General features: G+C 46.7%; 2 protein-coding genes across 3 annotated transcripts in view; one reads left to right on the forward strand and one right to left on the reverse strand.

Annotated features, from left to right (window-relative positions):
* srgap1a (SLIT-ROBO Rho GTPase activating protein 1a) overlaps positions 1-13,725 on the forward strand; it is a 119,276-nt gene extending 105,551 nt beyond the window's left edge. For both annotated transcript variants that reach the window (XM_062547707.1, XM_062547708.1), the window contains 4 exons: positions 5,522-5,702; positions 7,596-7,730; positions 10,206-10,599; positions 12,775-13,725. In XM_062547707.1, coding sequence (XP_062403691.1) covers positions 5,522-5,702; positions 7,596-7,730; positions 10,206-10,599; positions 12,775-13,215 — 1,151 coding nt within the window. In that variant the 3' untranslated portion in view covers positions 13,216-13,725. The remainder of the gene's footprint in view (positions 1-5,521; positions 5,703-7,595; positions 7,731-10,205; positions 10,600-12,774) is intronic.
* Positions 13,726-19,229: 5,504 nt separating this feature from the next.
* Positions 19,230-23,335, reverse strand: LOC134094082 (nuclear factor 7, brain-like). The gene is made up of 6 exons (XM_062547466.1): positions 22,857-23,335; positions 21,864-21,959; positions 21,521-21,751; positions 21,410-21,432; positions 21,215-21,333; positions 19,230-20,941 (listed from the first exon to the last, which is right to left on the reverse strand). Exons 1-6 carry the CDS (start codon positions 23,259-23,261, stop codon positions 20,397-20,399), a joined length of 1,419 nt encoding a protein of 472 aa, XP_062403450.1. The 5' UTR covers positions 23,262-23,335; the 3' UTR covers positions 19,230-20,396.
* Between the last annotated feature and the right edge of the window lie 733 nt (positions 23,336-24,068).

The following is a 24,068-nucleotide window of genomic DNA, read 5'->3' on the forward strand; positions in this document are numbered from 1 at the left end:
CTTTATTTATTAAACAAATAGCAACCGAGTTGCTGTTACAGCCACAACTCACGCTTATAACAGTAATCCACCGCACCTAATTCCGTGTCCAATTTTCATAGACCTAAAAGAAACTTCACACTCCGAACCGCATACAAGCACACAGACACACACGTAAACTCCGCCCCCCAGTTCCCCTTAAAGGAACACAACAATTTCATGAACTCAACTCAAGGTAACAGGTGACACAATTAACAGGATATCACAGTATTATAGTTTACAGAAGGTCTACCTATCTATAGGCTACATGAATTTCTGAAAATGTACTATTTCTAAATATGGTATTGCTACACTTTATGGCAAAAATTGCACTGGTCTGTTGGACTTATTAATAAACAATATTTTTGTTGCTTAAGCTAATGGTGCCTTCATGTGCTATGGTAATTATGGTAAATTCCAAAAGCCGAGGTCAAAAATGCACATGAACACCATCTCATGTGGTATTTTCCACTGGGCAACTCGTAGAATATTTTGATGGACGAGTTGCCGAGATGAGATAACCTTTGACATTTTCAACATGGCGGAGAGCAACGGAAGAGTTGTGAATGATAGCCTATACAATGTTGTGTCATTGACAATTGTAATATAATGCTTTGACACTCAGTGTACATTTTTAAAAAGCTGTTATGGTTTGGTATTGCCTACCCAGAGCTATATGCTAGCTAGTGATGAGTGACAGGTAATTTACTAATTTCCTAACAGTACGTCAACAAAGCACTTGAACACAACACACTGGTAACTACCAGGTCACAAATGGAAAATACCATCTTTTCCATAGCACGTGAATGCAGCATTAGGCCTATGTATTCAGTCATTATCCAATAGTAGTCTATACTAAAAATCCATGTGAAAAAAAAATACTTCTCACTGTTCTCAGGTCATATATTTATATACAATTAAAATGCGATTAATTTCGATTAATTAATTACAAAGCCTCTAATTAATTAGATTAATTTTTTTAATCGAGTCCCAGCCCTAAAAAATACATATACTGTATGCTTACACAGATGGGGTTAATGTTGCATGTTTTAAATGATTGCTTTCATTTAAAACTTTCACATGTGTATTTATACATTCAATGATTTGTGAATTATAAATGTTTAAATGTATTTATGCATTCCTTGAGGGTCAGGTTTCGTGTACGCATGTGTGTGTCTGTGTATGTGTTTGTCTGGACTGGCCAAAAATGGCTCATTTCAAGCTAGAGTAAAGGTACGGGCGTCTGAAATGGGCTGTGTGAACTTGTGAACCCGAGTCTTTGGCCATCTCTCTCGTGGAGCCCGTGGCGTAGACTGTAAGATTTTCCATGAGCTTTGGACACACACCAGCTCCTCAGAGACTCCATCCCACCTCCCCCGGCCCTCAAGTGTGTGTGTGTGTGTGTGTGTCTGAGAGGGACCACATGTGTGCAATTAATAGGAATACATGTGCCAAGCCTAGACTACTGCGACAGTAAGGTTAGGTCACTGGAAATAATAATCAGTAATGATTGATTTCAAAAGGTGCCCTCGTCTTGAGTAGTGTTGTCTAAAGTGAGCTCTGTTTGAGGAGTGTTGTCTAAAGTGAGCTTTCTTTGAGGAGTGTTGTCTAAAGTGAGTGTTGTTTAAAGTGAGCTCTGTTTGAGGAGTGTTGTCTAAAGTGAGCTCTGTTTGAGGAGTGTTGTCTAAAGTGAGTGTTGTCTAAAGTGAGCTCTGTTGACCTCAGGTCCTCTGTTCGCAGACTACAGGGACTCCTAGTGGACCCCTTGTCTTATTTCAGCTCTCCAGAAATGGACGTGTTTTCTTTGGTCAGTGCAGGGGGATCCATTAGAGTGTGCATGTGTGAATTTGTTTGTGTGTGTGTGTGTGTGTGTGTGTGTGTGTGTGTGTGTCTGTGCATGTGTGTTGTAAACAAATATAGGAATTTAGACTTTTAGAATTTATATGTTTTTTTAAATACTTTCTCATGCTAGTGCTTGTTTGGATTTGACCATTGGAGATAAAGATTCTAAACAACAGAATGGAGGACAGATGGATTCTGGTTAGATGTGTGGACATGAAGGGAAAGATGGATGCCGTTTCGATATGTGGACATGATGTTGAAAGATGGATGCCGTTTCAATATGTGGACATGATGTTGAAAGATGGATGCCGTTTCAATATGTGGACATGTTGTTGAAAGATGGATGCCGTTTCAATATGTGGACATGATGGGAACAGGTTTTAGGGGAACTGATTGCAGCATGGTGCAGGCAGTGGGGCTCTAATGATTATCAATCTCCATGGTCCATTGATGTTGATTGAAATGAGAGTCGGTCACATTGAGATGTGTGCATTGACGTATACTCAGTGTTTCATTATTTGTGTCTATGGCTGTGCTGATAGACACCATGTTACTGTAGTTTGATGTATGGACTGGAGCCGTGTACACACACGCAGCCTTGCGCACACACACACACACAAACACACACACACACACACAATCATGTGCACTTCTGTCAGATTAGGAAATGGGGAAGCTTTGTACAGTACAGTAGGTTTTACAATGAAGATATTTGAAACAGTCCAGGTGTGATTTTAGATGTATTAAACTTGACACTGTATAATAATCCCTGGTGCATGTTAGAATCAAAAGAAGTGATCAAGGAACAACTAAAAGGGTTTTACCACACACACACACACACACACACACACACGCACACACACACACACACACACGTCCCATAAGTCCCTGTGTTTATGTCTGTCTTCAGTTGGGAATGAGAGCCATGGTTTCCATGGTGTGAAAGGAGGCTTTTCCCAGTTTCTCTTTTCCTCTTCTCTCCATCTGTTGCCACTGCGTATCTGACAACAACAAAGTGTGTGCTTGACTTTGTCGTGTGTGTCTAGGCATGCAGGCATGCAGTGTGTGTGTGTGTGTGTGTGTGTGTGTGTGTGTGTGTGTGTGTGTGTGTGTGTGTGTGTGTGTGTGTGTGTGTGTGTGTGTGTGTGTGTGTGAGAGCGTGCACATTCAGGGATTCCCTGCTGGAGTCGATGGGAGACTTTGGGAGATAACATAGCTGCTGCTATTTTTAGCTCTGCGTCTCTGCTGCCGCGCTCCCATTGGTCGGGACCCTGTCCGCCACTCTCCATACCTGCGCTCTGATTGGCCCACACAGCCCCTTGGTCACCGCTCCAGAGCGAGGGGCCTTATTTGAATTTTGATTTCTTTCAGTGACCACGGCAACGGCCCGTCTCAGTCAAGGTCTTTGATTACTCTTTCACACAGACACACACACACACACACACACACACACACACAGACACACACCACCTTCGCCACCAGCCCTCTCTTGGGGAAGAGAAGGATTAAGACATCAGAATTGGATGCAGTGGCAGTGAAGAGTGAATATTATTCTATATGCTGCTATAAGCAGCAGGACACCAGCTCAGGGTCTTGTAGTGGTCACACACACACACACACACACACACACACACACACAGTGGATGCAGGTGATCCTTATCAACTGTATCTTACAGGACTGAATTTGATGTTGTTTTCATTAGACAAATCACTTGCAGTCTCGGCTGCAGTGATTTTCGAGGCGCTGTTTGTTCTTTGGCCACTGATGCAGGTGGTAATGGATGTGGGCCAGAGGTTGCATCTTAAACATGTGTGTACACACACACACACACACACACACACACACACACACTGTGAACAGCCCTATGACTGACCCTCCCTGCAGTGGTGCAGTACAGAGTGTGTTAACGCTAGCACCAATATCACAGAGAAGAGTTATCTTGGTAACTAATACTGTATATCACAGAGAAGAGTTATCTTGTTAACTAATACTGTATATCACAGAGAAGAGTTATCTTGTTAACTAATACTGTATATCGCAGAGAATAGTTCTCTTGTTAACTAATACTGTATATCACAGAGAAGAGTTCTCTTGTTAACTAATACTGTATATCACAGAGAAGAGTTCTCTTGTTAACTAATACTGTGCATCACAGAGAAGAGTTCTCTTGATAACTAATACTGTATATCACAGAGGAGAGGTCTCTTTGTTAACTAATACTGTATATCACAGAGGTGACAGCAGAGTGAATGATTGGGTGATTCCATGGGCTCTGTTCACTACTGTACGGTGGCCTAGACTCACTATAGATCTGCTTCTACTATGACCTATTTGTGGATGTCATTTGGACATAGTATTTGTTTCTGCTCCAGGGCATGTGTGTGTGTGCGTGCATGAGCGACAGGGAGAGAGCTGGTGTCCGTTTGAGTGAGTGTATTGGTGAGTGTGTGTGTGGAGAGTGTGTGCACATGTTCTGTCTGTATCTCATCAGCCTTTTCCATTAGCACCAGCCAGCACTCTGGCATGTTCAGATCATTGATCAGAGTATTGATCAGAAACCAATCGGCGTATAGACCTGGCCTACGCAGGGGCTGCATTGACCAGCAGTTAAACCGAGAGGCGGGGGGGCATTCCTCTCTCTCTGACCCTCCCTCCCCCCCAAAACACACACACACACACACACACCCCTCCCTCACCCCTCCCTCACCCATCAGTATGGAGAGTAGTGTGTAAGATGGATGGTGTGGCTCTGCCAGGCTTTAAATATTAATGTGTGTGCCAATTGCCCCGCGCGTACACGTCCAGTCTGCCTCACACATCCCAGAGCTGACATGATCCCCCGCCCCTCTTTTCCACATCCGAACCCACTGTGGCCTCACGCGGAGACCATCATAAAACAGTGACCGGGGGATGGTCATCTTTTGTGGGGATGGTGACCTTTGACCTCAGTCCTGTAAGCTCAGGTCATGTGGTCTTCGCTGTAGTAGTAGTGGTAGTAGTAGTTGTGGTGGTGTTCATAGTGGTGGAGGTGGAGGATGAGGATGAGGTGTCTGCCTCCAGTGATTCCCTTCTACTCTCGGCCAGTTTTGATGTTAGAGATGAGGTCTACGTAAGATCTCATCCTATTGTATACACTCTAAGGTTTCATCCTATTTTATAATGTAAGGTTTCGTCCTATTTTATAGTGTAAGGTTTCGTCCTATTTTATAGTGTAAGGTTTCATCCTATTTTATAGTGTAAGGTTTATCCTATTTTATAGTGTAAGGTTTCATCCTAAGAGCCTCTCTTGTGTGCCCATCATAGCTGTCCAGATTCCCCCTGTTTGTCTCTCTCTTTAGTAAAGTACCTTTATGTTGTTGTGTTATTAACGTCACACTTTCACTCATTGAGCTGAGCTATTTTGTTGTCCTCTGAGAAGCTTTAACAACAGTCAGGTTCCCATGGCAACTGCAGCCGAGTTGTTCTCCCTCCCTCAGCCCTCTCTCTTCCTCATCCTCCATCTTGGCTCTTCACCATGTGACCCTGTGGACATTTGACCTCTGACCTCACCGTGTGTCTATTCATTGTGCTGCTTCCTGGTCCTCCATCTTGGCTCTTCACCATGTGACCCCATGGACATTTGACCTCTGACCTCACGGTGCGTCTCATTTCTGTCCACAGAGGGGGAGCCCATCGAGGCCATCGCCAAGTTTGACTACGTGGGGCGCTCGGCGCGGGAGCTGTCCTTCAAGAAGGGGGCGTCGCTGCTGCTGTACCAGCGGGCATCTGACGACTGGTGGGAGGGACGCCACAACGGCATCGATGGACTGGTGCCCCATCAGTACATAGTGGTGCAGGACATGTGAGTGTGTGTGTGTGTGTGTGTGTGTGTGTGTGTGTGTGTGACGGACTGCTGCCCCATCAGTACATAGTGGTGCAGGACATGTGAGTGTGTGTGTGTGTGTGTGACGGACTGGTGCCACACCAGTACATAGTGGTGCAGGACATGTGAACACATGTCATTTCTTCCCTTTCTTGAGAGAGAATGACATTTATCTCCTCTCCTCTCCTCTCTCCTCCTCTCCTCTCCTCTCCTCTCCTCTCCTCTCCTCTCCTTTCTCCTCCTCTCCTCTCTCCTCTCCTCTCCTCTCTCCTCCTCTATCTCTCCTCCCCTCTCTTTTCTTCTCGCTCCCCTCTCCTCTCCTCACTTTTCTTCTCCTCTCCTCCCCTCTCCCTCTCTTCTCTCCTCTCCTCTCTCCCTCTCTCCCTTCTCCTCTCCTCTCCTCTCCTCTCCTTTTCTCCCCTCCCCTCTCTTCCCTCTCTCCTCTCCCTCTCTCGCTCTCCTCTCCTCTACCTATCCTCTCCGCTACCTCTCCACTCCTCCCCTCCCCGATGGTTCAAAGAGGGGACCCTATTTAGAATGAGAGCTCCAGGCCAGAGAGAGAGAGAGACAGAGAGAGAGAGATAGATGCTGACAGGCAGATGGCTGGGACAGGACAGGACAGGGCAGAGAGATTGAGGAAAATAGATGGAGAGCAACAGAAGGAATGAAAGATAACGTCTCTTTTTCCACACTCTCTCTGTTCTCTTTTTTCTCCTTTGAGGAAGAGAAGCAGAGAGGGGCCAGCAGGGGTGGAGGGAGAGAGAGAGAGAGGGAAGGGGAGAGGGAGGGAGGGAGGGAGAGAGATACAAGAGAAAGGGAGAGAGAGAGAGAAATATATATATATATATATATAGAGAGAGAGAGAGAGAGAGAGAGAGAGAGAGAGAGAGAAGGGATTAGAGGGAGAGATCTCGTCCTGCTTAAAGCGCAGTTGTGTCCCAGGGTGGGCTGTTCTTGGCAGTGTGTGTGTGTGTGTGTGTGTGGGACGCCGTTCCGCTGTGTCAGATAAGTCTTGGTCTCCGGCGGATGCGTTTCTGAGAGATTGTGTGTGTGTGTGTGTGTGTGTGTGTGTGTGTGTGTGTGTTGGGGGGGGTCTGTTTGCGGGACATCTCCGGCCCCCCTGGCTCTTCACCCTGGCACCCTCCAAAGGCTCCTCTGGGCAACGCACACAGTTGCTTAATTGAGTGGATGCGGTCGCTCGTTAAATAGGACAAATCAGATCATTCTGTACTGCGGCCTGAGAATCGCCCGCCTAAAAGCTTTCTGATAGCCTCTTTCTCTCCATCCATCAGTGTGTGTGTGTGTCTGAGCAGTTTTGGAAGAGAGGAGAAAGTGTGTGTGTGTGTGTGTGTGTGCGTGTGTGTGTGTGTGTGTGTGTGTGTGTGTGTGTTAATAATTCATGGTGCAGCACTTGGCAGACGAGTGTTTTCTTAGTTAATGGAGGTAGGAGGTGATGCTGTGGTGGCTGAAGTGGAGGATTGGGATGGGAAGTGTGTGTGTGTGTGTGTGTGTGTGTGTGTGTGTGTGTGTGTGTGTGTGTGTGTGTGTGTGTGTGTGTGTGTGTGTGTGTGTGTGTGTGTGTGTGTGTGTGTGTGTGTGTGTGTGTGTGTGTGTGTGTGTGTGTGTGTGTGTGTGTGTGTGTGTGTGTGTGTGTGTGTGTGTGTGTGTGTGTGTGTGTGTGTGTGTGTGTGTGTGTGTGTGTCTGTCTCTGTGTGTGTCTGTCTCTGTGTCTGTGTGTGTGTGAGAGAGAGATTGTGTGTGGTTTGAGGTGGCATGACCAGGTTGTGTACAGTATGTGTGTGTGTGTATGAGATTGTTTGTGGTGGTTTGAGGTGCCATGACCAGGCTGTGTGTGTGTGGTGTGGTTGTCAGGGACGACACGTTCTCGGACACCCTAAGCCAGAAGGCGGACAGTGAGGCCAGCAGTGGACCAGCCGCGGACGACAAGAGCTCCGGCAAGGACATCAGCTCCCCTACTGAAGCCCGCATACAGGAGGCCTACATCAGGTACACACACACACACACACGCACACACAAGGACATCAACTCCCCTCCTGAAGCCTGCATACAGGAGGCCTACATTAGGTACACACACACACACACACACACACACACACACACACACACACAAAGCTCCTCTACTAGCAACACAATACATGAGACCTACATTAGGTAAACACACACAGAATGGTGCACACATCTAAACATTCTACAATTATTATCTACAAATATATTATACGAGCTGTTGAGTTGCATTCTGCTCTTTTGCTCTCCTCTGTTTAACTCAGAAAGACCAGAGACCCTCTCTCTGTTTATCTCTTTCTTTTCTGTCCTCTGCTCCCTCTCTCCTCTCTCTCCCCCCTCCTCCTCCCTCCCCCTCTCTCTCAGTCCGCAACTGCTTTAATGATTCATAGCTTTTGTCTTTATTTAGACTTTACAGGCTTAACTATGAGGAGGCAAAGAGAATAGTTCTCTTCAAACAATGGGCCCTCGCCATGCATACCACAAATATTTAACATGTGTGTCTGTTTAAGAATCTAAGAGTCTCAAGAGTCTAAATGTGTGTGTGTGTGTGTGTGTGTGTGTGTGTGTGTGTGTGTGTGTGTGTGTGTGTGTGTGTGTGTGTGTGTGTGTGTGTGTGTGTGTGTGTGTGTGTGTGTGTGTGTGTGTGTGTGTGTGTGTGTGTGTGTGTGTGTGTGTGTGTGTGAGAGACTGTGTTTGTTTTTGAGTCTCTCTGCCTTCACACATCCATCACACACATAAGAATGGACACACTCTTTTATCGGAGGTCATAGGTGAACACACACACACACACACACACACACACACACTCTAGGCTGGTGCAGTGCTGCCACAGTCCCAGAGAGTAATTAGTGCTTCATAGCCCCCAGCACACCAGGCAGTGGAGCTAATTAATGCCTGTGTCAGTTGATGTGCTAATTGGTTGGTACGCCTCACATCTTGTTTAAATATTGTAAATAAGCAGGTGTTGACCACTTCCACAGACTCACGGGTTGGTACTCCATTGGCTGAAGCAGAGGAACGCCTCCTGGGTCCTGTAAATCATGACATGTAACAATACAGCGCCATCCTCACAGAAACAACAAAAGCCTTGTTTTTGGGAAAACTGAAAACTGTTGTGTTGTTTCAGCCTTTAGTCCACACAACAACAGTGTTTTATTTACAATACAAATGCAAAAAGAAAATGGATTTTAAAAGGCTCTCGTGTACAATCAGTGGATATCGATGTGTGCTGTGATGTGTGAATTGAGTGGCACCAGTGTGCTGGCTGATAGCTGATGGCAGGGCCCTGTGTGTTGAAACTGGTTGACTCTGTTGTGTGTGTTGGGGCTGGTTAACTGTTGTGTGTGTGTGTGTGTGTTGGGGTTGGTTGACTCTGTTGTGTTTGTGTTCTGTTTGACTCTGGTGTGTGTGTGTGTGTGTGTGTGTGTGTTGGGGCTGTTGGGCTGTCCTAAACAGGAGCCCAGGCAGTCAGACACTGGGCCATGGTGACTGTTGGTTAAATATTAATAGAACATTAATAACACATCAATAAAACATCAGGCCACATACCTCACTGTTATGGCAGACAGGCCCTGAGGAAGAAACGGGACACTGTGTGTGTGTGTGTGTGTGTGTGTGTGTGTGTGTGTGTGTGTGTGTGTGTGTGTGTGTGTGTGTGTGTGTGTGTGTGTGTGTGTGTGTGTGTGTGTGTGTGTGTGTGTGTGTGTGTGTGTGTGTGTGTGTGTGTGTGTGTGTGTGTGTGTGTGTGTGTATGCATACCAGTGCTGAGTGAAAAGTATATGGGCTGCATTCTTAGTGTGTGTGTGTGTGTGTGTGTGTGTGTGTGTGTGTGTGTGTGTGTGTGACTGTGTGTGTGTGTGTGTGTGTGTAAATTTGCTGGGTTGGTGCAGAAACACATCGGGTTTAAGTTCAGGTGCAGGTCAGCTGCTTCCTTGCAGGCTTGGTGAGATTGACAGAGAGACGGTCTGCAAGAGCACCAGACGGATTTAGACTTTATGTGTTACACTTGAACAGAGTTATTTTTACCCACTGCAGCTCATACTGGAGCTTTGATGATCATTTCTTTGAAACTGACTTCTGACACATTTCCTGTCTTTTGTGTGTGCTCCTAGTGAGGTCACTGCTCCAAGTGTGTGTGTGTGTGTGTGTGTGTGTGTGTGTGTGTGTGTCTGTGTGTGTGTACTTTACCCTGGATGGGTAAAATGCAAAGGACAACATTTCCCATAAGATACAGTAAATGAAGTTTAAGTTAACTCATCTACTGCCACCAATAGACACTCACAAACATGTATTTTGTGTGGCTTCCCTCAGATGAAGTGTTAAAACATGCAGGAAATATCAATAGGCTGCTACATCAGTGATTATGTTGTGCAATTCCTCAGCTCCATCATCACTATACACATCATATAGCTAAACTACATTTCCCATAATCCTCCTCTCTTCCTGTTCCCTCTGCAGTCGGCACAGGAAGCGGAGTGACCCCCCATCTCGCCACCCCCCCGGTCGCCCTAGCGACGGCCACTGTGCGGTGCACCCCTCCCAGGGCCACGGCCCCCCCTCGGACGGCGGATCCCCGGTGTTGAGTCACTACGGTCCACGCGACCTTCTGAGGGGTCGAGGTCACGGAGGTCATGGGGGTCACATAGGTCACGGCCCCCAGGACAGTCCAGAGAGGCGGCGGCGGACTGGACACGGCTCGCTGACCAACATCAGCCGCCACGAGTCGCTGCGCAAGATGGAGAGTCCACCCATACGGCGGTCCACCTCCTCGGGCCAGTACACGGGCTTCAGCGCCGACCCGCACACACACCCGCACCACCCCAAGAGCCTGGACCCAGAGAGCATCGCACAGGTGAGCACAGGCACACACACACACACACACACACACACACACGCACGTACACACACGCACGTACACACACGCACACACACACACACACACACACACACTCACACACTCACACCACCCCAAGAGCCTGCCTGGACACAGAGCATGGCACAGGTGCTCAGACATAAGGTGCTTCTCAACATGCCTCCTCAATCCTCGATGTTGATCCTCGAGGGGCGTTCCCACTGATCTATAACTAACACTGGATAGACTATCCCATTGTTGCTGCCCCATCATTCTTTATGTAGATCAGTGAGGATCGCGGCCCGAGGAGCGAGGGAGGACGTACTGTATAAAAGCCCAAATGAGAGGCACTCATACAGTATGATCCACTCACAACACAGCAACAAATGTTGTGTCATCGCAGTGCTAAACAAATGTGACCCTGCAAGGTGAAACCTTTGGTAAAATGTACAGAATGAAGTTATTGTTCTCACATGAACGACCATAAACTAAGCTTCCCAGCGATATGTATATCGAGGGTATTGCAAAAACTACTGCTAAGATGACCACATTCAAAGTTGACATGGTTCTCCCGACATGCCAGAAGAGGAGAAATCACCTTTAAGCGGGAATGACTACTAATGTGTTGAATCTTCACCGGGTTTAAGAGTCAAAACCTATGTTTTTCACTGAAATTTGTTCACGATATGAAAGTGTAGACTGTATTCTGTCGAATTAAGCGAAAACGTGAAATTCAACATTTTAGCCCGTACATTTCTTTATCGTGGATGTTCTCAATATAGCATTGAGCGCATAGCGACTGGGTTTTCCTTGCAGGGGCACAAATGTGCTTGTTGTTTGTATTGCTGTCTGACACAAATATATAAACATGTAAGCACAGATAAAGTGCACGAGCACTTCTATAACATGACATACATCTCGTCTCTTTCCCATCAACAAGTTAAAGCGGTATTAATTTGTTGTTTGACGGGGAATCCCCCTCCCAGGGCATGATTCCCAGACAGGGATGAGGCCTCCCAGCGCTGGATTATGTGTGTGTGTGTGTGTGTGTGTGTGTGCTCTGGAGAGGAGGGCTGCTCTAAACGCTGCTTTATCCAGGGGATGTACTCATGCCTAATGCCAGAGTCGGAGCGCAGCCCGCTGAGCTGTCTGTCATTCTGACGCTCAGGTGTTGGGCCAACTGTGTCACACCGATAACTGTGCTGCGTTATGCCATCTAGCAGAGCAGCTCTCGAGGACTCCTGTGTGTGTGTGTGTGTGTGTGTGTGTGTGTGTGTGTGTGTTTTCATCAGGGCCGACCAGTCGCACTTTGGGGTTGTCCTGTACTCTCACCCCCCTCTCTCTGTCTCTCTCTGTCTGTCTCTCTCTCTCTCTCTCTCTCTCTCTCTCTCTTTCTCTTTCTCTCTCTCGCTCTGTCTCTAATTCAAAGTGACCATATGGGAACAGTGCTGCCAAAGCTATTGTTACATATATAACATAACATACAAGAACATAAGACCATAAGAGAACAACAAAAACAGAAATCTCATCTCTCTCTCTCTCTTTCTCTCTCTCGCTGCTGTAGGACATCGAGCAGACGATGAACACACACACACACTCTCTCCTAACCAGAGTGTTTCTCTCCCCCCACAGGACATCGAGCAGACGATGAACACACACTCTCTCTCTCTCTCCTAACCAGGCTGTATCTCTCTCCCCCTGTTGTAGGACATTGAGCAGACGATGAACACACACACACACACACACACTCTCTCCTAACCAGAGTGTTTCTCTCTCCCCCCACAGGACATCGAGCAGACGATGAACACACACACATACACTCTCTCCTAACCAGAGTGTATCTCTCTCCCCCTGTTGCAGGACATCGAGTTGACGATGAACACACACACTCTCTCTCCTAACCAGGGTGTATCTCTCTCCCCCCACAGGACATCGAGCAGATGATGAACACACACGCACACACTCTCTCTCCTAACCAGAGTGTATCTCTCTCCCCCTGTTGCAGGACATCGAGCAAACGATGAACACACACACACTATCTCTCCTAACCAGAGTGCATCTCTCTCCTAACCAGAGTGTATCTCTCTCCCCCTGTTGCAGGACATCGAGCAGACAATGAACACACACTCTCTCTCTCTCTCCTAACCAGAGTGTATCTCTCTCCCCCTGTTGCAGGACATCGAGCAGACGATGAACACGGCGCTGAACGAGCTGCGTGAGCTGGAGCGCCAGAGCTCGGTGAAGCACGCGCCGGACGTGGTGCTGGACACGCTGGAGACGGCCAAGCACCAGCCGCCGCAGCCTCAGGGGGGCGCCGGCGAGCCCATCAGCCCGCTGCACGGCATGCTGGTCCACCATCGGCACGGCGACGGGCACGGCCAGGGCATGCGGCGCAGCACCAGCTCCAACAGCGACGCCATGACGACCTTCAAGCCCGCCGTGGCACCGCGCATGGGGGTGCAGCTCAAGCCGCCCGCCCTCAGACCCAAACCCATGGTGCTGCCCAAGACTGCCACCCCCCCGCACGGGCACCCACACGCCCACGCCCACGCCCACCCCCAGCCCCCCGCCCCCCCGCCGCCACAGGAGGCCGTGGACAAGTCCTGCACCATGTGAGGGGGGGCGCTGGACTGGGGGGGTGGATGGATGTCTGAGGGTCGGGGGTGGAGGAGGTTGTGGAGGTCGTGGAGGGGCGTGGTGGGGGGCAGCTTCTCCACCCTAACCCCACCCAACCCCACACCACCCCTCACCCCCACAGTAGTGCTGTAAGCCTGCCGTTCCTGGCCCAAGTCGGATGTCACATCGCCAGGGATTCTCCGCTTTGGGAATGTAGTTTAATCTGGGACTAGTCGTAATCCCTGTACGAGAAAGCGGAGCCAATGGTCTGACCACATGGGATGACTTTAACCGGACCACTCAAGCGGGGATCCAGGGGTGCTGATGATTATTTACTTCTTTTTTTTTTTTTTTTTAAGTAGATATAGTAGCGGTTTAATATTTACATTTATGAGATGCTGATGCGCTCACTGATATTACTGTTGATCATTGATAATATGTCACTAAGACAGCCCAGCGTTTTGAAAATAGCAACATAGTTTCTAATAAAGACTATAGTTTTTTTCTCTCTCTTTTAATGTGTAGTGAGTTAACCATTTCCAAATGATTCACGTTTATTAGACTTAGTGTAAAAGGATGGGCATTTTGAAGACTCTTAGTTACCAGTCAGCCACAGAGAAGACATTTAGCAGTTTTAGAACTATTTGCATGGTCAGATAGTTGATTAGTCGGTAAAGTTTGTTTTTGTCAGAATCACTAAGCATTATTAGAGTACAACTAACACAGCAAATCACAGAAGCTTCCAGTAGCAGTGAGTTCAAAGTGACATTGGCATTGTTGGAGTTGTAGTTTACAGCCACTAGAGAAAACAAAACAAAACAAAAATGTGAATGGCACTGTAGGCACCTCACAGCTCTGGATGCTGTTTAAGTTTACAACTTTAGCCAGGCATCATGGGAAATGTAGTTTCAGCATTTCAGACCACACATGGAATATTTTAGCAGCGTCGTGAAATGGCCTTACAGTCAGTGAGAAATAGAATTGCAGTCTCCCTCAAATATTCGCAAATGCCTTTTTTTCCTTGTCTCTCTCTAGCCATTCCGATTAAACACCTTTAATGTTTTTTACAACCAATAGCAATACTGAAGTCCCTTACTAGCCAAACCCACTGTCCACTCAGTGCTGCAGACATGGAAAGAAAGGCATGGTGTGTGTAAGGGTGTGTGTAAGTAGAGCACTTGGACCTGTTCCTCACCGCTGCTGTCATGGAGAACTTATTTTTAGAATAGCCATTCCCACGGGTTCTGAAGAGCAGCCTTTTAGCTACTCTTGTTATATGGATGGAAGCTACGTGTGTATATGGCACACAGCACAGGGAAATAGAGACACCAAACATGTATAGAGCGAGAGCTCTATAGAGAGAGAGCGCGAGCGAGCGAGAGAGAGAGAGAGAGAGAATGCAAAGCTGTAGCAAAGTGCTCTTCAGTCCCGCAGATAAACCCAGTTAGCTGCTGACCTGGAGTTCGCCCCCTGCTGGACTGGACTGGACCATAGCCAGGTGTTAGTCAGATGATGACACGACCGCCATCACTAATGACGATAAAGAGTCCTCCACGCTAAAAGGATGCTTTTTCATAATGTGAAGTTGTGAGCTGCCCTGTTCTAACACCTACACTGATAGCGACTGATAACACAATGAACAAACTCTGGTCTTGAGGAGGTTTTACTATATTCTCTGCAATGGCAACTTTTGGAAAATAAAATAATAAACCTGCTGGCTGGTCCTATGAGCATCCTGCCCACTGTGCCCGGGGGGGGGGGCACCTACATCCACCCCCCCCCTGGCACTCGGTCATCACACACCCACGCCTGGCTTTCCCTTGCCTGAAGAGATGCTACAGTACTGTATGTGCAATGCAGCGAGATGGGTCCTGTTGTGTATAGCTGCACCCCTCCATTCTGCCACAGCCGCGCTTCTCAAAGACTTGTTCTAGTGACTCAGTGGCAGCACTCCTGTGAGAGCACGCTGCCAGTAGCCATGGACTCAGTGACTGTTACTCTGACTCTCCTACCCCCTCCTCCCTCCATGTACACGTGTGTGTGTGTGTGTGTGTGTGTGTGTGTGTGTGTGTGTGTGTGTGTGTGCGCGCACGCGCACTGGGGTCAGCCTGTCTCAGACAGAATGGCGCTAGTCTGGTATAGTACCTGCAGTCAGATGGAGCTAGTCTAGTCTGGTATAGTACCTGCAATCAGATGGCGCTAGTCTAGTCTGGTATAGTACCTGTGCAGTCAGATGGCGCTAGTCTAGTCTGGTATAGTACCTGCAGTCAGATGGAGCTAGTCTAGTCTGGTATAGTACCTGTGCAGTCAGATGGCAGGATCTGATCTGGAGAATTTTAAACACTTTCAAAAACACTCCCTAGACTGTGACCTGGCTGTCTGCTGTTGGCTTATTGTGCAGTGGGACAAAAATAAATGTGTGTGGGTGGGTGGGTGGGCGTGTGTTTTCAGCTCACAAGCATTTCAGCGTGGAGTGTACTTCCTGTGCATATTTAGTGTGTGTGTGTGTGTGTGTGTTGATGCAGGTGTGTGTGAGATGCAGATCTGATCCCAGTCAGGCTTCTCCTGCTGCTGGCGTATGAATGATGCATGCTAAAGCTAAAGCTAAAGCTATGTACCAGGGACACACTCGCTCTTCTCTCGCTCTCTCTTCCTCCTTCTCTTTACCTCACTCTCTTTCTCTCCCTACAGTACCTTACTCTTCCTCTCTTTCTCTCTCTTCCTCACTCTTTCTCTCGCTCTCTCTTTCCCCTTCTCTTTACCTCACTCTCTTTCTCTCCCTACAGTACCTTACTCTTCCTCTCTTTCTCTCTCTTCCTCACTCTCTCTCGCTCTTTCTTTCTCCTTCTCTTTACCTCACTCTCTTTCTCTCCCTACAGTACCTTACTCTTCCTCTCTTTCTCTCGCTCTCTCTTTCCCCTTCTCTTTACCTCACTCTCTTTCTCTCCCTACAGTACCTTACTCTTCCTCTCTTTCTCTCTCTTTCTCTCCCTTCCTCACTCTTTCTCGCTCTCTCTTTCTCCTTCTCTTTACCTCACTCTCTTTCTCTCCCTACAGTACCTTACTCTTCCTCTCTTTCTCTCCCTTCCTCACTCTTTCTCTCGCTCTCTCTTTCTCCTTCTCTTTACCTGACTCTCTTTCTCTCCCTACAGTACCTTACTCTTCCTCTCTTTCTCTCCCTTTCTCTCCCTACCTCACTCTTTCTCTCGCTCTCTCTTTCTTCTTCTCTTTACCTCACTCTCTTTCTCTACCTACAGTACCTTACTCTTCCTCTCTCTTCCTCTCTTTACCTCACTCTCTCTCCCTCCTCTCCCCCTCTCCCTCTTCCTCTCTCTCTCCAGGACTCAGAGAGAGAGATGGGCCATTCCACCTCAGAGCTCCCAGGTGATCTAACGCTGATAAAAAAAATGCTTGTGAATAATTCATGGTGGCCCTTTTCACGAGAGCAGTGTGAGCGGGAGCAGCACACACGTGAGCTACTGGGTGCACGTTGTCTGCGGAGGAATACAGTGTGTGTGTGTGTGTGTGTGTGAGAGAGAGAGAGAGAGTGTGTGAGTGTGTGTACAGGCACGTGCTCAATTTTCTTAGAGCAGGGCAAGAGATGGTTTAATTATGTACTTTCAGATTACTCTCAGAATGTGTGTGTATGTGAGCATGGCAGGGTTTAATAATAGACTGTCGTGTGTGTGTGTGTGTGTGTGTGTACTCCTGATGTCGCCACTGTTCATACCACTCAGTCTAAACTTAGTACTGTCGGCACAACTATTTCATTGTGTTTGCAAGAGCAGATCATTAGGTGATGTCCTCATGTTTAGCTGTTGTGTTATTGTATTATGTACCCATCCTCATGTTTAGCTGTTGTGTTATTGTATTATGTCCCCATCCTCTCTGCAACTCCGTCAGATCCACGCCCGGTTTGCGCCCCTGTTCATGTTGTACAGTGTATAGGATTTGCCTTGGGGACGACTAACCCATTTATTTTTGAAATGTATGATGATAAATGATTGGTATTCTTAATGTAGGTTGTTTAGCTTTAGCTCAGACTAGACACCAGGGGGCGCACTCAAAGTATGTGGTTTGGTGATCAACCTGGGTACGTTAACTTGGACTAAATGGTAAACCTTTCCACAGAAGAGTCCTGTGACTTCATTCTCTTCGGAAAACAAAGCCAGTGGCTCTTTTTAGGAAGCTTGCCAGAGTGAACTTTAGCCAGAATTCTATATATATATATGTATATGTATATATCTAGATATATCACTCAGCCACATGCTTGGAGTACTTCCCCGATAGCTGCCAGCCCTGGAACGGAACCAGTCCGGATTCTACACGCACCCGGGCCAGATTAGGGCCGCATGCAGCCTGGCATCCGCTGCTGTCTGGGTGGCAGGTTTGTGGGGGGCTGTGGTTGAGGACGGAGCCCAAGGAGGCACTAGGAGGCCCACAGGGGGCGCTCTTCAGCCCACACAGCCCCCCCCCCCCCCCCCCCCCAGCACAGCCTGTCTTGTTTGTTTGTTTGTTTGTTTGTTTGTTTACCATCCATGTGGCCGTGTCCCTTGTACATCAGTAGCATGTACATGTGAAAGTGCCTTTGAAACTCCGTTGCTCTGTCTTGTGGTCTCATCTCCAACCCCCTAGAGTATGGGCCAGACCTTGAGAATTAGGAATAAATATTAGTAAATATTATTGCTATTATTATCATTGGTAATGAAGTAGTTTCAATAAAGTTATATGAACGATCAAATAATTAATCAAGTACTGCTTATCGAGTGTGACCACACACGTTTATGTATAGGACTGTATATTTGGCATGTAACATCTTAACAAGTTATAATGGAGCTCCTTGAGAATGGTTCTCTCAAAGTGTCTCTTTCTAATAAAGGCAGGAGTTTGGTCAGTGCTTTGTGGTTTTGTGTTTTCATTGGTGTAACACCGTACCAAGTGTGTCCGTGTCACTGCCATATGACAACTGGATTTAACTATTGCCTTAAAATATTCAAACTTACTCACATACTCTCATATTCCCCAAGCACTTTGGATCTTACCTCTCTGACTGACGAATCCTCAAAACAATGGTAATCCAAACAGACTCTGATTAATATTGAATATCTTTAGCCATGTTAGGAGGCTGTGTAACTTTGCCTTCAGACCTTTAGACCGCAGTCTTGAAATGCCACCACCAGATCCCAGATATCAGTCCAGGCCTCCCACTGTCATTGGCCTGAGGATTCCAGCCTTCCATGCCGTCACAAATAATACATACTCTTCAAAATAGCATGTTACATCCAGCCAAACCTGAACACGATTTGGCCATGAAAAATGCAGCAGCGCGGAGGCTCTGCCTGACGGCTCTCGGCTCTTCACTCATGCGGAGCACAGCCGAGCTGCCACGGTGGACTTGTGCTGCTCTCCAGCACTTAGAGAGAAAAGGATCTCCAGGATGGGACAAGTCAATGCACCCCCCCCCCCCCCACACACACACACACACACACACACACACACACTCTCTCCTCACAGCTGTAGATCGGCCTCACTTTAGAAGTCAAGTGAGGCTAATAAATACAGCTCTGGAAAAAATTAAGAATTCATTCATTTGTCTGATGTCATCCTACGATGATGCTGAGTGACATTGGAATGAGTTATGAGTTGATGTTCATACTCAAATTTGCACTGGTCTCAGTCTTACACACACACACACACATTCAAATTTGCAGTGGTCTCTTACACACATACATACACACCCACACACACATATTCAAATTTGCAGTGGTCTCTTCATTTTGGATATGACCGTCAACTCATTGGAATGTCACTCAGTAAATGTAGGATGACATCAGAAAAAAGTCTCTTAATTCTTTCCAGAGCTGTACGGAAAAATCTGAATATTTCCTGCTTCCACTCGGGTCCACATGCCAGATGTAACTTAAGACACACCTATATTGGACTATGCCAAATATAATAATAGTGAAGAAAAGACTTAATCCAGGACAGAAACAGACCAAGAGCACATGCAAGTGCCACAATATTTATTGTTAAATATAGCCAAAATAGCCAAAGTGTCACCGTCTTTGATTTCTGTACGAACACAGTGGAGCGTGAGGAGAGGAGACGTGAAAGCGGTGTCACAAGTAATATCTGCATCAAATCACTCTTCAAACATTGGTACACATTATCATCACTTCAGTTAGGCTACAGGGCCACCTAGTGGTCCTGATGAGTCATTACAACAAACATTCTAAACACCTCTTCTTGGAAGACCCTTTCGGTTAGGCAAACCCCTCAGGTTAACTTGAGTAGGCCAACCACATGAAGAGATATTTTGTTTACTAATTTTACCGTTCTATTTCTGTTAGAGTTCAAGGAGCACTGATAGTGAGCAGGTGACATATGACTTGCTCAACATCTCAACGTCTCAAAGCAACACTTAGACCCTAAAGATCCTACAGTATGGCGCCTTCTCGTTGGGATCCCTTTAAGCTTCTCAAAATAGCCATTAGGGATTCTCAACACATAAAACTCCTTCCTAGACAGTGCAGTAGGAATTCTGAACAGCTGAGGACGTGTTTCTCAGAGTATCCTGTTGAGATATAGGAAACTGCACTCCAGCCTGCATACTCTACAATTCAAGTCACCTCAGCTCTACATAACCTCTGAATAGCAACATCACGGTATAAAATGGTCATCAAACTAAAAAAACAGACAACTTAAATCAGTGCAATCAGTGTAATAAAGTAAAGTGTACAGTAAGGCACATTGTGATTGTGAGTGTTAGGTCTGCTCAAATATGGTATCATTATCACGATTATTTTGTTCAATATTGAGATCACGATTATTAAACGTGATTACTCTGTGATTCTGGAACTATCATCCATATTCAAAAATTACATTAACATTTTGAAATTGAATTTTAAATATAATCCAACAGTTTAAAAATCATGTAAAAAGATCATGCACACGACAACTCAAGACAAAAAGAGAGCATTGTTATGAAACTGAACATAGCAAAATTATTATTACATTTCGATTATGTTGTTTTCATAATTGTTGGAAGTCATAATCAAGATTAATTGATTCGTTCGATAAATTGTGCACAGCCCTATCAAGTGCTAACTATATCAAGTAAAGTGTATGGCACATTGTGATTAAGTGCTATATCAAGTAAAGTGAATGGCACATTGTGAACTCTATTCAATGTTGCTCATTTCTGCGTGGCACTCCTTGATTGGACACAGCTGTAAGGGTGACTCGCTGGTGTCCACCTGTGTATTAAAATAAGGAAACATCTTCTCCTTGAAGCGGCCCTTGTATCGGAACAGGAGGACCATGACGCTGGAGTCGTAGAAGGACACGTGGCCGCCCTCGTAGTCCAGTTCCACGGTGATCCTCTTGGGGGCGCTCTGAACCGGAAGCGTCTTGCCCGTCGCATGGTACTCGTCCCCGTGCTTCCAGATGGACCACAGGCCGAAATTAGGCTTGAGGTAGCAGTCCTCCTTCCTGTCGACGGTCTCCCGGGCAACGCCGATGACCCACTTGACCCGGTCCCCAACGTCCACCTCCCAGCGGTGCGTTCCCGAGGTGAAGCCCTCGGAGCCCAGGACGATGGCGTGTTCCATGAAGCGCTCCGGGTTGTCGGGCAGATCCTGCTTGGGTGTCATGTATCTGACGCTGGTCAGGTCTTCGGACAGCGCCACCCAGCCCGCCGCCGTGTTGGGGTCCAGCAGAACAGGAGCTTTAAATAACGCCACAGGAACGTTAGAGGAGGGCACAGGCCAATTCCTTCTGTTTGATGTAGTGGAAATTACAGCCAGCATATCTCATTAATCAGTCCAAGCTACGTGAGCGTGTGTGTGTGTGTGTGTGTGTGTGTGTGTGTGTGTGTGTGTGAGTGTCTGAGAGAGAGAGAGTTTAAAAATGATTCCAACCTCCAAATCAAAGCATTGAGTGGAACTCAAATGTAGAATTCAAACTCTGTGGTGCATTTAGCCATCATTCCAATACATACTGTACTGCATTTTCTCCTGCAGCTTGTTGCAGACTTCGTACTTGAGGTTGCCCAGGTGTCTGACCTCATCGATCAGCACACCTGAGCGCACCTGGGGGTCCTTCAGGAGGCACTGGGCTCTGAAATCACACCACAGTCGGTTAAGAAGCAGACAAACTGAATTAAAGAATTTAAAATAAAAATATAAGTATTTACCTGCTTACTGTGCGTTTATAATCCTAAAATGCGAAAAGAAAATATGCATTACATTTTTATTATACTAAGGTGAAGACAAGCTGTTATTTTACGGCTATTACGTGTCCTTACTTTCAGAAATGACAGACCGTCCTGTTTTAAGTCCTTTTCCACTTGTTGTATGGAATTCTCTAGAGCCAACATCTGGCCCTGAATGATGTCCAGCTCTCGATCAATCATCTTCCTCTTCTCCTCCTCTTCCTCCCTCACGGCTGTGAGTCTGGCCTCCTCTTCCTCTCTCAGCAACTGATGAAGATGCTCAAACTCCTCTCGTATCCTTGTCTCAGTGGCCGCTCTCTGGCTCTGCCAATGTTAAATAATCACCTTGAATGCGAGCACTGCACATGGGTAGAAACTAGACAGACATGTACAGTGTAATCATGTTAGTGGTACAGTAAGCTTGATGGGCCCCTACCGCCATATGCTTCACCAAGTCCTTGTACACTTCATCTGCATAGATACACTCGTCAAGCTGGGCCTCCATCACCTCAAGACTGCAGTGCAATTTTGTCTGTGTGATGAACAAACAACATTAAAAGCAGTTTGATATGATTTCTTTTTGTACAGATAAATTCTGAATTTCTATTTTGTATTGGTAATGACTATGGTATAGTTTATTGACAACTTGTTTTCCTATTGGGTGTTTTAGAGTTGATTTGACTGTTCCACCATTTGAAGCTCATTCTAAGCCTCGTATCAAGGCGCACAACTGCCAGTGAGCTGTCACTCAGCAGCAGTCACATGACTAATTACAGCCAGGCTGTCATTACCACATTGTCGGGCTTCCTTTTCATGATGCATGAGCCCAGGGACTCATATCCATCCAGCTTTATTTTTCCGTTCACGTACACAAACACATCAGACACATACCGGTAAACATCCTCCAAGATTCAGCCAATCAGGCAAATATGAACAATATCAAAGTAGCCTAGTGGTGCAGTCTCAATTCAATAACATTTGAGTTGTACGTGTCACCTCTAGTTAGGCTAGCTGCAAAATTCAAACTACAATATCGGATATCATTATATTTATGTTTTATTATATTATATTTTCCATAGAGGAGGCCTATATGTTGTTTCGGGTAGCCTGCTTCTGATTAGTTTACTGCGTAAAAGGTATTCGACGACGGCCACGGTTGCTACTACAGAATGTGGGAATCTGACCGCCGTCCTCCATGGGACCCCAGAGGGGGGAGTGCAAAATTAGTTTCAGAGCCCGTGTCCTGTTTTGACCCGAGGAGAATGACAGGGAAGTCTGAATAAAATATATACGCAGCTTTTTACCAACAGCAAAGCCACTCATGCCAAGCCTGTTATCATGCATTAACGCCAGGCATCTGCCCACACTTAGATCAGTCACATATGACACTAGAGATGTCCCCTGAGATTTCTAAATGGCATTCTCTCACCTTCACTTTCTCCACCGCCTCTTTCACACGTTTCAGCTTGTGTCCAGCGTGCTGAAGTGGATGTTGACACTCTTCACACCATGTAACGCCCTCGTCCACGCAGAACCACGTCGGTTTCTTGGGATGTTTGCGGCACACGACATCTTGTTTTTTGGTTTTATCAAGTTGTGGTCTTCCTGCAAAGGCATCTGCAAGCTCCTTGAGAGAGACGTTGATTCCAGGGGTTTCTTTGGGAAGTTCTCTCCTGCACACCGCGCAGTCTCGACACTCGGCTTGGTTTAAGTACTGATTGAGGCAGCTCTGGCAGAAGCTGTGATTGCAGTTTAAAGACACGGGGTCCTCCAAAGTATTGGAGCAAATGTGACAACGCAGAAAGCGCATCATAATTTGCGAGTTCGTTTCCATTTTAGACGTAGGCTTAATTGTATTTACGGAAAGCCGAATAAAAACTACAGTTTTGGAACAGTGGCGCCACTTAGCACCAGCAGGTCTAAGAAGAGACTGGCCTAACTCGAAGAAGGCAAGACTGTTTCTTGAGGGCACAACAGATGGTTCTCAAGTGTCTTGACCTTTCACTTCTGACAATCATCAAGATACCGAGAGATATACTTGGCAAGTTTGTGCCGTGCACTCAGCGATAGGTGGCGTCAGAGGATATCAGAATACTAGCACTAGTCACTGGTAGACTTCAGATCTGGCGGAGTTTATTGCTGTGGTGGTCCAGCACTACGCTATATTGCCAGAATTATTTGCGCACCTGCCTTGATTCACATATGAACTCCACATCTTAATCCATAGGGTTTAATATGACGTCGGCCCACCCTATAACAGTGTCAACTCCTCTGGAAAGTCTTTCCACAAGGTTTAGGAGTGTGTTTATAGGATTTTTTGACCATTCTTTCAGAGGCGCATTTGTGAGGTCGCATTGTGATGTTGGACGAGGAGACTGGCTCTCCGCTCTAATTCATCCCAAAGGTATTTTATTAGGTTGAGTGCAGGACTCAGCAGGCCGGTCAAGATAATTTGACACCAAATTATGATGTCTTTATGGGCCTTGCTTAGGCTAGTGCACAGGTGCACAGTCATGCTGGCACGGAAAAGGGCCATTCTCAAACTATTCCCACAAAGTTGGGAGCATGGAATTGTCCAAAATATCTTGGTTAATGCTGAAGCATTCATAGTTCCTTTCACTGGACCAAGCCCAGCTCAGGG

Source organism: Sardina pilchardus, chromosome 10 (assembly GCF_963854185.1).
Source record: "Sardina pilchardus chromosome 10, fSarPil1.1, whole genome shotgun sequence".
Taxonomy (NCBI): Eukaryota; Metazoa; Chordata; class Actinopteri; order Clupeiformes; family Clupeidae; genus Sardina; species Sardina pilchardus.